The 14,551-nt window shown below is 36.6% G+C and overlaps 3 protein-coding genes across 4 annotated transcripts; 1 reads left to right on the top strand and 2 right to left on the bottom strand.

The window, feature by feature from the left end:
* Positions 1 to 1,981: 1,981 nt before the first annotated feature.
* LOC113281580 lies at positions 1,982 to 4,403 on the top strand. Its single transcript, XM_026530371.1, has 6 exons — positions 1,982 to 2,285; positions 2,389 to 2,769; positions 2,977 to 3,098; positions 3,318 to 3,481; positions 3,688 to 3,842; positions 4,084 to 4,403. The coding sequence occupies exons 1-6, from the start codon at positions 2,064 to 2,066 to the stop codon at positions 4,186 to 4,188; spliced, it is 1,149 nt and encodes a 382-aa protein (XP_026386156.1). The 5' UTR covers positions 1,982 to 2,063; the 3' UTR covers positions 4,189 to 4,403.
* Positions 4,404 to 8,159: 3,756 nt separating this feature from the next.
* On the bottom strand, positions 8,160 to 9,625 carry LOC113279050. Its single transcript, XM_026527766.1, has 4 exons — positions 9,010 to 9,625; positions 8,602 to 8,896; positions 8,397 to 8,448; positions 8,160 to 8,282 (listed from the first exon to the last, which is right to left on the bottom strand). The coding sequence occupies exons 1-4, from the start codon at positions 9,623 to 9,625 to the stop codon at positions 8,160 to 8,162; spliced, it is 1,086 nt and encodes a 361-aa protein (XP_026383551.1).
* A 1,524-nt stretch (positions 9,626 to 11,149) lies between these two features.
* On the bottom strand, positions 11,150 to 14,551 carry LOC113281579 (receptor-like serine/threonine-protein kinase At3g01300). 2 transcript variants are annotated; one of them, XM_026530369.1, is made up of 6 exons: positions 13,885 to 14,551; positions 13,183 to 13,520; positions 12,956 to 13,091; positions 12,437 to 12,576; positions 12,233 to 12,356; positions 11,150 to 11,910 (listed from the first exon to the last, which is right to left on the bottom strand). In XM_026530369.1, the coding sequence occupies exons 1-6, from the start codon at positions 14,114 to 14,116 to the stop codon at positions 11,384 to 11,386; spliced, it is 1,497 nt and encodes a 498-aa protein (XP_026386154.1). In that variant the 5' UTR covers positions 14,117 to 14,551; the 3' UTR covers positions 11,150 to 11,383. The 2 variants fall into 2 exon arrangements, with proteins under 2 accessions (XP_026386154.1, XP_026386155.1); XM_026530370.1 differs by having other exon boundaries at positions 12,437 to 12,573; positions 13,885 to 14,550.

The following is a 14,551-nucleotide window of genomic DNA, read 5'->3' as shown; positions in this document are numbered from 1 at the left end:
TGTAAGAAAAGAAAGAGAGCTTATGATGAAGGTCACACTGAGAAGAAGGTTGGAAGTTGCAAGGTGTGAGACTATTGGGAACAACAAGAGAACATGTGCTGGTGCACCTGTTGGGTCTAATCCAAAGACAAAAAGGCAAAGAACTATGGTTCAAGGAGGATCTCACTCCACTTCTTATCCAGATCCTCATGAGCTTCGTACAAGTAGGAGAGGCAGAAAAGCAACAATAGGAAGAGGAGGTGCTTCAACTAGATCTGCTGTTGCTGAATCATCATCTCAACCTACAGATATTGCTACTGCTGGTGCATCATCATCAACAAATACAGGTGGTAGAGGTTCAACTGGTGGTAGAGGTTCAAGAGGAGGAAGAGGTTCCAGAGGTGGTAGAGGCAGGTCTGGCAGTACAGTGCAGGTGCAACAAACACTGTCACAGAGCATTGCAGGTGTTGGTGGGCTGAGTCAAACACTAACTCAAACTTTCACAGTGCCAAAACCAAAAGGAAAAAAAAAAAGTTACAGTTCCTGTTGCTGCTACTCAATAAGTCATTTGGTTTTTTATTATGGTTCTTCCATGGACACAGTTTATGTTATTAAAACTACTTCTTTTGTTACTGCATCTGTTTGCAGAAGTATGACTGTTATCTATGTTTTGGATTGTTGAACTCAGTTATGTTATGTGGTGGTCTTAATGTTAATATTCTAAGTTATTTTGATGCTTTCCGACAACATGAAATTTTCTTTTTATTTAAACTGTAGCTCATTACATTTGTAGGTCTCCTATTTTTTTGCATAATTATGACATTTTCAGAGATGTTTGTTTTACATTGGATTTCGCTGCATTGAAGACAACATCATATAGCCATTGAAAATCAAGACAGTTGGAGCATTTGAGGTAAGCAATGTTATAGTTGTGTGCATTTTGGCAGAAGGAAAGCATCACAGTTCCCTTACACTTATTTTTCTTGCAGGGTTGTTTCTTCCATGGACAGTTGTTGAGCATATGGCTCTTGTCACCACAAGCGAAGCAGGAATGTGGAGTTGGGAGTTGCACTTTCATTGCTCTTTTTTGGTTTGTGGCATCTGCAAACCACTCAAAGTATGAACATACTGAGCATCTCAAGAACTTCTCAGCAAAATGATCTTCAGTTTGAGATTTCAACAACTTTCTCACCACTGCAAGGTACATTCTTACACCTTGAATATATCCATGGAAAATCAATAGGATCATGCATTCCAATCTCACATAAACAACAAATGACATTGATGCTGCTTGATCCATCAACTCTGTTGCTGCTTGCCTCACTTGAATTGTTGCACCATTCACTTTTGCCTCCACCCATTTTTGATTTGAACATGTTATCTGTTATGGTTGTTGGAATTGAAAGCAAAGTATGAATGTGTGCAGGTATATAAAGAAAAGTGAAAATCATAACGTTGGGAACAGTTTGATTTTCTGGCCACCAGTTTGCTGCCACGTCACTGAGTTGCCACGTCACTGGGTTGCCACGTTACCGGGATGCCACGTCACTGAGTTGCCACGTCACTAAGTAGCAAACCACGTCAGTTCAGGTTAACTCTAGTTAAAATGGGTTGGGTTAGTTTAGAGGGCATTTTGGAAACATTTAACACCGTCTTTTTCAGAAACTGTTATATCGCCCAATGTACGAGTGTTGTGTAAGTGATTTGTAAAAATATGATCAATTTGTCACTAGATTAACAAAAATATGACCTTTTTGTAATCGGCCCAAAATATAAATACAAGTTGTACTTCAAATACAAAACTTGTGCATGAGCGAGGCGTCAGTCACTAGTAAGGTTTCCACCAAATAATGGTGCCAGAAACCAAAGACTGGATACCTAGTCACATCCTAATCCCATCTTATACGATAAGACAGACAACCTTAATCTCTATCTTACAAAAACAATGCGTATACAACTCTCCAAACAAAAGAAATTCTCCGACTGCAAATACACGTGGCACCATGTGAGGACGTGTACGGAAAACCCTTTCGCTTTCAGAGAACTGAGATAAGTGAGAGTCTCAAAGGTTCATTCATTATATCATGGATGTTGCTAAGTTTACAGGAATCTTAAGAATTACATCTCAATCTTCACTATTTGCTCTTAATTCTTCATTTTCATCCGCTTTGCTAAAACCCCACGCAAGAAATTTCATTTCTTTGAAAGAAAAATCTCTCTGTAATTCAATCACTAACCAAAAACGTCATTTTTGCTTAGTTTCTGCATCAAAAATGGATCATTTTCAAAATTCATCACACCCCCAGGTTTTCATCTGTATCTCTTCTGTTAAATTCACTCAGAACACAAAAGGAAAAAAAAAAAAAAACTACTAATGGGCTGTTTTTTTTTTTAATGTTTATTATGCAGGGTATTGAATCATTCTTTAGGAGTTTTTTAGCTAAAATGGAAAAGGTGTATTTGAGTAGAAATCCAACTGCAAAATCGATTCTAGAGCTTGTAAATTCAGCTGATGATGAAGATCAAATTTGTTATGATCATTTTGCATTCAGAACATTTGGGATTGATGGTTATGGAATTGATTCCATGGCTCAGATTTTCTTAGACTATGGATTTACACCAAGAGGAGAACTGAGATTCCCTGAAAAGAAATTGAAAGCAGTTTGGTTTGCCCCTCCTACTCATCATAGTATTATTGAATCAGATGATAATGGAAGTGGTGTTAATGGACCTTTGCCTAGAATCTTCGTATCTGAGCTTCTTGTTGATGAGATGAGTCCTAAAGCTCAGGTTTGTTTATAACTATTATGGTACTTTTAAAGTTTAAATAGCTGGTTCAGGTTTTGATTTGAATTCTGACAAACTAGCTAGACATATAGGAGCAGACGCACTATGCAACTACTCTAAATCGGCATATGTTGGAATATGAATGTTTTGTGTTCTTAGTTCCTAGTTCAGTATATCTCAATGTTTGTGGTTTCACATTTGGATGTGCAGGAGATAATTCGGAAATACACTAAATTATCTGGTAATGGAAATAAACATGCAGCTCTTGCAAGTGCATTGGGATCATTAACATGGGAAACGCCGTTATATTCTGAGTTTCAAGAATTGGCCAAGTACTTGTTTTCGTACTGTTGTCTCTACTGATATGTTTTCTCTTTACATGGATTACTAGTTACAAATTTGTTTATGAAGTAAAAGCATATATTATGTGACTGCAAAAAAAAAAAAATTGTTTTGGTTTTGTTCTGTCACTCGTGAATCAGAAACAACTTTGTTCCCATGTAGTGATGCAACAGATCTATTAGTTTTCTTACTGGATTCTTGTTATTCAGAGAAAGTGAATATGCGGCATGGACTCTTGTCAATGGATATGCATTGAACCATTTAACGATTTCCACTCATCGATTAAAATCTTACTTGCGAGACATTACAAACCTTAATAAGTTTATTGAAGAAAGTGGATTCAAATTGAATTCTGAAGGGAGTGTTCTAAAAGGTTTGCTATCCCCTTCCTCAATTTATTCGATTTGTGTTAATTGTATTCCTCATTTCTTTCTAATGATGAGTATTAAAATTAAAACGATTCAAAAGGTTATCGCTACATTTTATTTTATTTTGGTTTTGAAACATTCCGCGGGGTTATAGTATCTTACTAGCTTCCACAACTCCTCTGGTTGTTGACTTTGTGCGGGTTGTAAACAGTGAGCCCTGATGGACTTCTGCAGCAAAGTTCAACTGTGGCAGATACATCAACTTTTCATTTTGCTGATGGCGTGACTGAGTCTGTTCCACGGTCGTACATTGAGTTCGCAGAGCGTCTTGTGCTGCCCCAGTATAAAAACATACCTAACAGTGAGGTAAAAATGCACGTAGATCTTACGCTTATACGATTTCTTTACTGAATCTAGATTTTCAAACACACATAGATCTTAATCATCGCACACTTAGTTCCACAGTCTCCGTCCAATTTGACAGGTGAATTCGGTTATGAGCTAAACAAAAAAATTAATGCTGTCAGATTCTAGCAGATGAATTGTAGCTTATATTCATTGATCTTATACTGACCACTTCTATCTCCATTCTTGTTTAAATGAACAGATGAAAGAATATCACAGGCGTGACGGATTTGAGGTGGGCAATGCTGATAAGATATTCGAGAGCACATCCAAGGATCAATTAACCAGGAAAACAACTGTAAAATAAAACCACCTTTGTAACATGTATGCCGCTTGGAGAATTGGAACTGTTTAGGACACATATCAAGGGAATAAATTTAGTTGTAACCATTGCTCATCTATGGGTTTGGACTTCAATCTTGTATATATTTAGAAGTTATAATGGACAGATAGAATGGTTTTAGAGATTAAACTAGTGCTAACTTTTCTGTGGTTATAAACAAGAATTACTTTAATTCAGAACCTTGAAATACTTTAATAGATAACTCAACATCATAAGAACTTTGAGTTAACCGGATACTGGCATGAGTACTGCCTAGTTGCATATTGCAAACTGGCATTGGTCCATTTCACAGTGCATTCAAATGATGTTTTATGTTGGATTTTGGTTTACTTGGCAAATTTTGGATTTTGGGTTAATTAAACAAATGGTTATTTGGGGCCGCGAAGTGGAAAATAAAGATTTGAGGAAATGGTGCCAACAGCAACACTCCACCTACTCCAATGGTGCCAACAGCGAGCAATTACAATTATGTCTCTGAATTAATCGATCAAGAAACTAAATCTTGGAAAGTTAACTTAATTAATGAGTTGTTCAGTCAAGAGGAAGTTGAAAGAATCCTTCGCATTCGTATTGCAATTACTGCTGAAGATCGATTAGTATGGACTTTAACAAGGAATGGCCAGTTTCAGTCAAAACAGTATGGACTTTAACAAGGAATGGCCAGTTTTCAGTCAAAACAGAACAGCATATAGGAAACTTCTGGAAATAAAGAATGATAATGTCAGTGGGTATGATATTGATACAGCAAAGTTCTGGAAGAAATTATGGAGCTTAGATACTCTACCAAAGATAAAACACTTTCTCTGAAAGGTTGTGACTGATGTACTACCATCAAACGAGCGATTAGCAAGAAATGTGGGATATGGAGGAGATATCTGTAAGACCTGTAACCAGGGAATTGAAACTACAAAACATATCCTTATGGAATGTAGTTTCTCAAGGGCCATTTGGATTACGGTTCCGGGGGCTTGCCAAAGCATACAAAGGAATGGAAATACTGCAACAGATTGGATAAGAAGTTGGTTTACTGATAACATGAATGATTGGACAGTCAAGATGGCAAACACTGCGTGGGAAATATGGAAGGCTCGTTGTACCTGCACTTTTCAAGATATTAGACCCTACCCTGATGGAGTCCTACGAAGTATACATCTAGTGAATCAAGGAACGGGAAAACACATGAGATTCAAGCGCAGTACAACTGCTTCTGATCAACAAACTTTAACAGCCATACCTCACTGGACTCTTCCTCTAAATCCATATTACTCTTGAGAAACAGATAATAGAGTATTATTGAATAAGGTGACAATTACAAGAGAGATGATTAGCTTTAAATAGCCCAATCATTATAGTTGTAGTGTCATTACAAACACGCAAACTATTCACACAAACACAACACAGTACAGGTCAAGTCAACAGTTCTTGACTTGACATTACAGTATCTAATACACCCCCTCAAACTGTTAGGGGCTGACAAGAACATAACAGTTTGAAAACACAAAGTAGAAAAAGCATTACAAAGAACTAAGTAACATCAGTGACTGATCTTGATGAAGCAGAGAAAGAATTTGCAGAAGCCTTTATACTTGAATCTAGTAATGACTGCAACAACCTTGAAAAGGTAGGTGAGCAAAGCCCTTTTGTAAACAAATCTGCTAAATGGTCTTCACTTGAAATATGCCGAAGCTTCAGAAATCCACTTTCCACCAACTCCCTTACAGTATGGTATTGTATCTCTATATGCTTTGTCCTAGCATGGAAAACAGGGTTAGATGCTAATGCCAAAGCACTTGTATTATCACACAAGAGTAATGGTTGACTTGTAACAGAAATATGTAACTCAGATAATAAATCCACAAGCCACTTTAGTTCAGCTGAAGCAACAGATAAACATTTATATTCTGCCTCAGCGGAAGACTTGGAAACAGTAGGCTGTTTCTTAGAGGACCAAGATATCAAATTAGAACCCAAAAAGACTGCATAACATGAAGTGGATCTCCTTGTATCTGGACATCCTGCCCAATCTGAATCAGTATATGCAGTTAAGGTTGTCAAACTGCTCTTCTTCAAAGTAATACCAACTCCAATTGTGCCTTTCAAATACCTCAAAATTCTCTTTACTAGCTGAAGATGCACATATGTAGGTTTATGCATGAATTGTGACACATAATTCACAACAAAACAAATGTCTGGCCTAGTGACTGTTAAGTACTGTAAACTTCCTACAACAGTTTTATATTCACTGATATTGTCTAAGATTATACCATCATGTAAAGAAACCCTTGGACCCTTGACTACTGGTGTGTCACATGACTTGCAATCCGACATATTAGTTTTAGACAATAACTCCAATGTATACTTTTTCTAAGTTAAAACAAGAGAATCATTACTTCTAACAGCTTCAATACCAAGAAAATAACCCAGACTGCCAAGTTCCTTCATTGCAAATTCTTGTTTAAGAGAAGATATTAAAGCATCAATCATCATAACAGAACTGCCAGTTAATAAAATATCATCCATATAGAGCAATAAAACAAGCATCCCAGACTGAGAATGAAGAACAAACATAGAATTATCTGAGATAGATTTCTTGAAACCATAAGCAACCAAAAAAGTACTAAACCTATGAAACCAAGCTCTTGGGGCTTGTTTCAAACCATATAAGCTCTTTTTCAGATGACAAACATAATTTGGAGGATAATCAGGATTTATGAACCCTTGTGGCTGAGACATATACACATCTTCATCTAAAAAACCATGTAAGAAAGCATTACTCACATCCAACTGTCTAACTTGCCAATTATAAGTAATAGCCATACACAGGACAACTCTCACTGTTGTGCACTTTACAACTGGACTAAATGTCTCATTTTTTATCCTGTTGGTTGTAGCCTTTTGCTACTAATCTAGACTTAAATCTATCAATAGTCCCATCTGGTTTCCTTTTAATCTTATAAACCCATTTAGAACCTAAAATGTTCATATGTGATTCTGGAGATACATACTCCCATGTATCATTATCTCTCAAGGCTATATATTCATCCTTCATAGATATCTGCCATTTAGAATTCTGCATAGCTTGCTTAAAAGTCTTTAGCTCAGTTTCTGTGGTTAATAAAGTTGTATATGCAGAAGGAAGAGGATGTCTGATAGACACATGAGAAACATGATCTGGAAAGAGTTTTGGTTTTGAAATTCCTTTTTGTGCTCTTGTAACCATAAAATGAGAAGGAGAAGAATCAGAAATATCAGTAGACAAAGATGAAGAATTATCAGATGACAAAGAGCTGATTTCAGCTGGCACAGATGAGGAAGCAACAAGACAAGGAAAGTAAAACTGAGTTTCATCAAAAATAACATTCCTGGAAGTATGTAATTTTCTAGTTACAGGGTTATAACATCTATAACCCTTATGAAGAGTATTATAACCCAAAAAGATACATTTTGCAGACTTGGGTGAAAGTTTATCAACTCTAGTGTGAGATAAAAGAGGATAAGAAATTGAGCCAAAAATTTTAAGAAAAGAATAATCAGGTACAGAACCAAACAAGACTTCAAAAGGAGATTTGTAATTCAGAATTCTATTAGGTGTTCTATTGATCAAGTAAGTGGCAGTTAAGAAAGCATCATACCACATTTCTTTAGGACAAAAAGAATTAAACAAGAGTGTGTTGCCCATATCAGTAATATGCCTATGCTTTCTTTCATCCAGGCCATTTTGTTCTGGAGTTTTGGGACAAGAAATCCTAGTAAGAATGCCACATTTATCTAGAAAAGCCTTAAAAGACCCTTTAACAAGTTCAGCTGCCCCATCAACTTGAAAAGGAAGAATTTTTGGTGAAAACTTATTTTCAGTGTGACTTTTAAGATGAGTAAAGCATTGTATAACATCAGATTTCAGTTCCATTGGATAAATCTAATGAAACCTACTATAATCAGTACTTATAACCATTTAGAGAAGAAACAGTAGGACCCCATACATCACAGTGGATAAGTGACAATGGTTGAGTTGCATGAGAGTTAGACAATTGAAAAGGCAATTTCTTGCTGTTAGCAAGCTGACAAGGATGACACAGAGATGTAGAATGAGGAGTTGTTAAAACAATGTGTTTATAAGAATGAAGCTTTTGAATGATATGACTAGAGGGGTGACCTAGTCTATCATGCCATACTTGAGAAGAAGCAGACACAGTTGTTGACAAAGAAAGAGTTGAAGAAGAAGAACTTTTAGGTAAAAAAATATTTTGAACATGATACAAATTATTAACCACAGTTCCATGAGCAAGCAAACCATGTGTCAACAAATCTCTTATCTCATATCCATATGGTGTAAGTTTAAAATATCATGAATTGTCCCTTGTGAACTTAGCAACTAACAACAAATTATGTTTCATATCTGGAACTAGCAGGACATAATTAAGCCTAAAACTAGTTTTAGGTGTTTGAATAGTAGAAGTTCCAGTAGATGAAATAACAAGAGACTTACCATTGCCTACTTGTACTTTGTCCTTGCCTTTGTAATTTGAAGTATGTTGTAGAAGAGCCTCATTACCAGTAATATGAGCAGTTTCTCCAGAGTCTGCAAGCCATTGAGGTGCTTCAGAAGTAGAAGCAGAAGGATCAAAAGACTGCTCTTCACCAATAAAAGTAAAAGCTTGTTGAGCAACATTTCCTGAACCAGTTGTTGGAGGGTAATATCTGAAGTGACATCTACTTGCATAGTGACCTTTTTTCTGCAAATTTGACACTTTATCTGAGAAAAGTCTCTTCTTCCGCCAGTATTACCACTACCACCATTATATGAACCAGAACCAGAACCAGAAGAGCTAGCTTGATTATAATTTGAGCTCTGACCAGTCTTGAAAGATGAATTACTCTTGAAATAATTTGAACCATTTGAAACCTTTGACTTGTTTTTCCCATTATAACCAGAATTCATATTCCTACTAAACATAACAGAATGTTGTTGATCATCAAAAATTGAAGCAGTTTCTTGTTGCTGACTAAGAACCCATTGTTTATGATTCAATAATCTAGGTTTCAATTCTGCAAAAGTAAATGGGACATCCCTATTTTGAGCATCAACCACAAAACTATCAAATTCTCTACCAAGACCATTCAACACAGACATTACAAGATCTGAATTACTGACCCTTTCTCCCATTGCAGCTAAATTATCAACAATAGTCTTAACATTGTGAAGATACATAAGAATAGTCATATTGCCCTTCTTGAGATTATGAAGCTGATTCTTTAACAAATTCTTCCTTGCCATAAACTGACTTTGAAAATTCACTTCAAGAAATGACCAAATCTCTCTAGCAGTTACTAAGCCCAAAACATCACCAGAAATCGAATCAGTAAAAGTAGTCTTCATACAACTAGTAACAAAACAATCCATTTTCCTCCAACGAGTCCATAAAGGATTAGTAACAGAACACCATTAGCATCAATTTGTTTTACCGTTTCTTGGACATCACCATTAACAAAACCAAACAAATCCGTAGAAATCAATACTGACTCCATTTGATCTTTCCAGAGTAAAAAATTATTTGGACCCAATTTAGTAGATACAAAATTAGAGATATTAGTAAAGGGAAAAACGAATTCAGAAGAATTACCAGAATCTTGAGCAGCGGAACTCATTTTCTTTCTTCTTGTATAAACGATCGTTGAAGATGACATTAACAAAAAACACCCTCAAATTTTAGAAGACACAGATCTTCAATCTTGAAAAGAAAATCTGATTTGAATCAGATAAATATTGTCGTAAAAAAGATATTGAATTAAAGAATTGTTTGAAAAAGATGTTGAGATTCAGAAAATTTTATGAGAAATTTTTTTAGGTTTTGATGTTGTGAAAATTTTGTCTCAGGATCGGTTTGTCTGATACCATGAGAAACATATAATAGAGTATTATTGAATAAGGTGACAATTACAAGAGAGATGATTAGCTTTAAATAGCCCTATCATTATAATTGTAGTGTCATTACAGACACACAAACACAACACAATACAGGTTAAGTCAACAGTTCTTGACTTGACATTACAGTATCTAATAACTCTATCTATTGTGATGCTTCTTATAAAAAACATCAGAATGTTCATCATACTGGTATTGGTCTAATTCTGCGTAATTTTGCAGGTTCCTATGAATGTGGAAGGTGCATCTATGCCAATGACTACGTAAGTGCAGAACAAACGGAGTGTGGTGGTCTTCTATCAGCTATGGAATGGGCAAGAGAAAATGGAGTGCAGCCTGTGTGCTTTGAACTCGATGCTAAGCTAGTAGTTGATGCTGTCAATGGAAATCACCAAAATATTGCTTGGGAAAACCAGTCTTTAGTCTTAGATATTAAGTTTATGCTAGTAGCAACTCATTGTGGCGCTGCAAGTCTATTAATAGAGTCTGTAATAAGCCGGTAGGATAAACTAGCCAGGCATGGAAGAGTTTTCAAAACCTCAAGAGTCTGGTTGACATATCCCCCGAATTTTATTGCTACGGCAATTTTGGAGGATAGAAACTCTGTAGAACTTTCACATTCTTAATGATACTTTCTTCTTGGTATAAAAAAAAAAAAAAAAACATTTGAGGTTGTGGTGTCAGATTTGGGTCACTTGGGTGATTTCCCTTTGAGCAGTCGGACATTATTTGTCGATATGGAATTCAGCAAAACTGATGCCTTGGTAACACATTATTAAAAACATAAGAAGCAAATGATATTGCCTTTACTCTTGTCTGAATTACTTGTCCAAGTAGAGTCGGCCAAATCTTGTACCTCGTCGTCTCACACCTTTGCTTTTCATGATAATGCACCATTTGGCCTAACAATTAATTTTCAATCCTATCCAACTAATCGAACTCACTGCACATAACATCAACCTCAACTCAGTTATACCCTATCTAAGTTCACATCCAACGCTCTAAATATAAACAGGGAGATCTCTTTATACATTCACCACAAGAGGGTTGCGTCAAAACTACTATAGAAACAATAACAAACACCCCTTATAATTTAATAAGGACAAAGACCACGTATCTTTGTAATTCAAAACCGCATAAAAGTGAACATGAAGCTAGAAGATCTACAATACAATTTATATATCCATGAGGTTCACCTTGAGCACTTCAACTGAAGTTGAAAACGATGAACCAGCTTTACAGCTTCTTGCCACTTGGCTTTGGGGACGGGTGATGGCGGTAGGGAGAAGGGTGTGAACCATTTGAGCTCGAAAGGCTCCTCACAGGTAACCCGTTTCTTGATACAAACCCCCCTCCTTGTGTTCTCAGGCCATTCCTAGCACTGGAACTGTTGTTGTTAGCACCGGTCCGTTCTGCTTGCATAGTTTGGTAGTAGTAGGAAGAGCTAGCCATGTCTTTCAGATTTATGAGAGGCTTCAGAACTTCTACAACCTCGCTCATGAGTGGACGAGATTTTGGGTCTCGGCTAAGACAACTGTGAGCCAGCTGGGCAGCCTTCTGAGCACCTTTAATGGAAAAATTACCTTCAAGCCGAGGGTCTATGAGACGGTAAAACCGTCTTCTTTCTCCTAGATGGGGCCGTGCCCATTCCACCAGGTTGTGTTCCCCGTTTGGACGATTTTTGTCCATGGACCTTCTGCCAGTCAGCATCTCAAGTAACACTACCCCAAAGCTGTACACATCACTCCTTGAAGTCAGATGTCCTGCATAACAGATGAAATCAATTAGACTTCCAAGAATCAACCAGCTATGAACAATGACATTATAGAGAAAGAATCCTTGTGTGTTAATAGTAACGAAATTTCCATGAATCACACAGCAAACCGTTGCCATCCTTGGTAGTGAAAATCAGCACCAACAAACATCTATCCGATTGTTTTATCATCATTATTTTTCAAGGAAAACTCATCAATCAAATCCTATGCCCTCTCATAAATAGCATACAGAACTGAAAATTTAAATTAAGAATACAAGCACAGAAGGAAAACACAAGGCAACTGAAATGTGAAATGAAAAATACTTTACCTGTCATCACATACTCTGGAGCTGCATAGCCATATGTTCCCATCACTCTAGTTGACACGTGAGTTTTATCTCCCTCTGGACCATCTTTTGCAAGTCCAAAGTCAGAGAGCTTAGAATTGTAATCCTGGAAAAGTCATTTTTTGTCACACAAAAGATCCTTGAGAGAGAATATGAGCTCGTCTCCTAAAGGGTTTAGTCACTCACCGCATCTAACAGAATGTTAGATGTTTTAAAATCACGATATATTACTGGTCTTTCAGCCTCCTCGTGAAGAAATGCAAGGCCCTTGGCAGCACCGAGTGCAATTTTCATTCTCACAGCCCATGGTAGAGGCAGGGACCCTTCTGCATTTTACATGGTTGTTACCAGAAATACATTAAACCCCCAATATGTAGTAAATTTCATCAAAATGACAACCCATATTCAGCGCAAATAATCAAACTGATTGATAAAAGTGTAGTCAGTTTTAAGCACCGTGAGACTTCAAGGAAAACATCATGTGATGGAAGAACCAAGAACCGTCAACGTGGCCCACCAACTCATTATCACAACCCGATATTATTGAATTATTACATCCGAAACCATTTTGGTGTTTTCCATGACATAATGCATATGTGACATGCCACTCCTTGTATTTAACTCAGGTTTCAACACATAAAGTTCTAAAGTCTGCTACTTTGTATTTAAGCTACAATGAGGATTGAAAGATGGAAATTTACATACTCCTGAAGAGGTGGTTCTCCAAGCTTCCTCGGGGCATAAACTCGTATACTAGCAGCCGCTGATCATCTTCTATGCAGTAACCAATCAGCTTAACCAAGTTAGGATGAAGGAGGTCACCAAGAAAATTTACTTCAGCCTGCCAAAAGGGAGAGTCAGTGATATATAAACTGTGTTGACTATAAAGCATAATAAGCACATAATTTAATGAATCAGAATAAAGCACCTACCAGCCATTCCTTGTGACCTTGAAGTCCATCATGGTTGAGTGTTTTAACTGCAACTGTAAGCCCTGTACCAGGTTTCACTGGAGCAGTTCCGTTCTCCTCAATCCATCCTTTAAAGACACAACCAAACCCGCCCTCACCAAGAATACTCTCTGGCCTAAAATTTCTTGTTGCTGACTTAAGCTCAATAAATGTAAACTTTCTCAGCTGTGATGCAATTTTCAGATCCTCCCCCACTTTAGGCGTATCAGGGTTACTTTCTCCGTTACTAGTAGTAGAAGAAGATCCTAAAGCAGGAATCGGTTGGTCTCTACTAGTATCATTCGTAGACTTGCTCTCCGCTGGTTTATACAAAACATCCACAATACATCAAATACAATTTCCTCCACATTGACTAATCCCATAAACACGACATTAAATACAAATCGAATGCAAGAAGTGGCAAAAATAGGAAAAATTCAACAAAATTGCGCCGATATTTTTGAATCATTCTAACCAGAAAAATCAACTAATGCCAACACAAAACACAACAAGTGTTTAACTCAATATAACTCTCAAAAACTAAGACTATTCACCATTAACATGCATAGATAACCAAATTTTCATAAACTTCTAATGCCCCAATGCCCCATACAAAATTACAAGTCTAATAATCTCAAAAGAGTTGGTGAAAATGAAATAACATTAGACAAGTTAAAGGCTTACCATAATGAGTACTAGTGCCACTTATAGAGCTATTAACTTTAGATCTTGAAGTAAGACAACCCATAAATCTAAATTTAACCCAACACCCAGTTCCCTCTTCTTCTTCAACTTCATCTACTATATTTGCTTTCACTTTCACTTCCTCATCTTTCTTTTTCTTTCCCCCTTTTGATTTCTGTCCTAAATCCCATACTTCCTTAACTTTAATAGCATCATCAGGACCTAATCCCATCTTCACAAACTGAAAATCAAATTCTCATTTCTCCACCTCTTGATCTGATTCCAAAACACCAAATCCCTTCCTTCCCTAAATAAAAAATCCCCCTTTTCCACACAAAATATATCAATTTTCTTAAAAAAGAAAAAACACGCTTTAAAATACCAAAATAACCCAAACCCAAGATGAGTACTCCAATAAAGTTGAGAACCGGAAAATCGAAAATCAAAAAACTATATCCCCTTGCTCTATATTATTTCTAATTATTTTTATATTGTAGCAGTAAAACAAAGGGTGTAAACAAAGACAGAAACTTGATCTTCGATGTAATGATACGATACAAGGATTACAAAAATGGCAATAAAATAAAGTAGATACACGGTAGTAGGGACTGGAGGGGAAGAAGAGATAAAAGAGAGAGAAAACCAGAGAAAGTGAAGGCAGGCACTT

The sequence above is a fragment of the Papaver somniferum genome, chromosome 5 (assembly GCF_003573695.1).
Source record: "Papaver somniferum cultivar HN1 chromosome 5, ASM357369v1, whole genome shotgun sequence".
In the NCBI taxonomy this organism is placed as follows: Eukaryota; Viridiplantae; Streptophyta; class Magnoliopsida; order Ranunculales; family Papaveraceae; genus Papaver; species Papaver somniferum.
The sequence above is the reverse complement of the archived record's forward strand: the minus strand, read 5'-3'. Positions and strand labels throughout refer to the sequence as shown.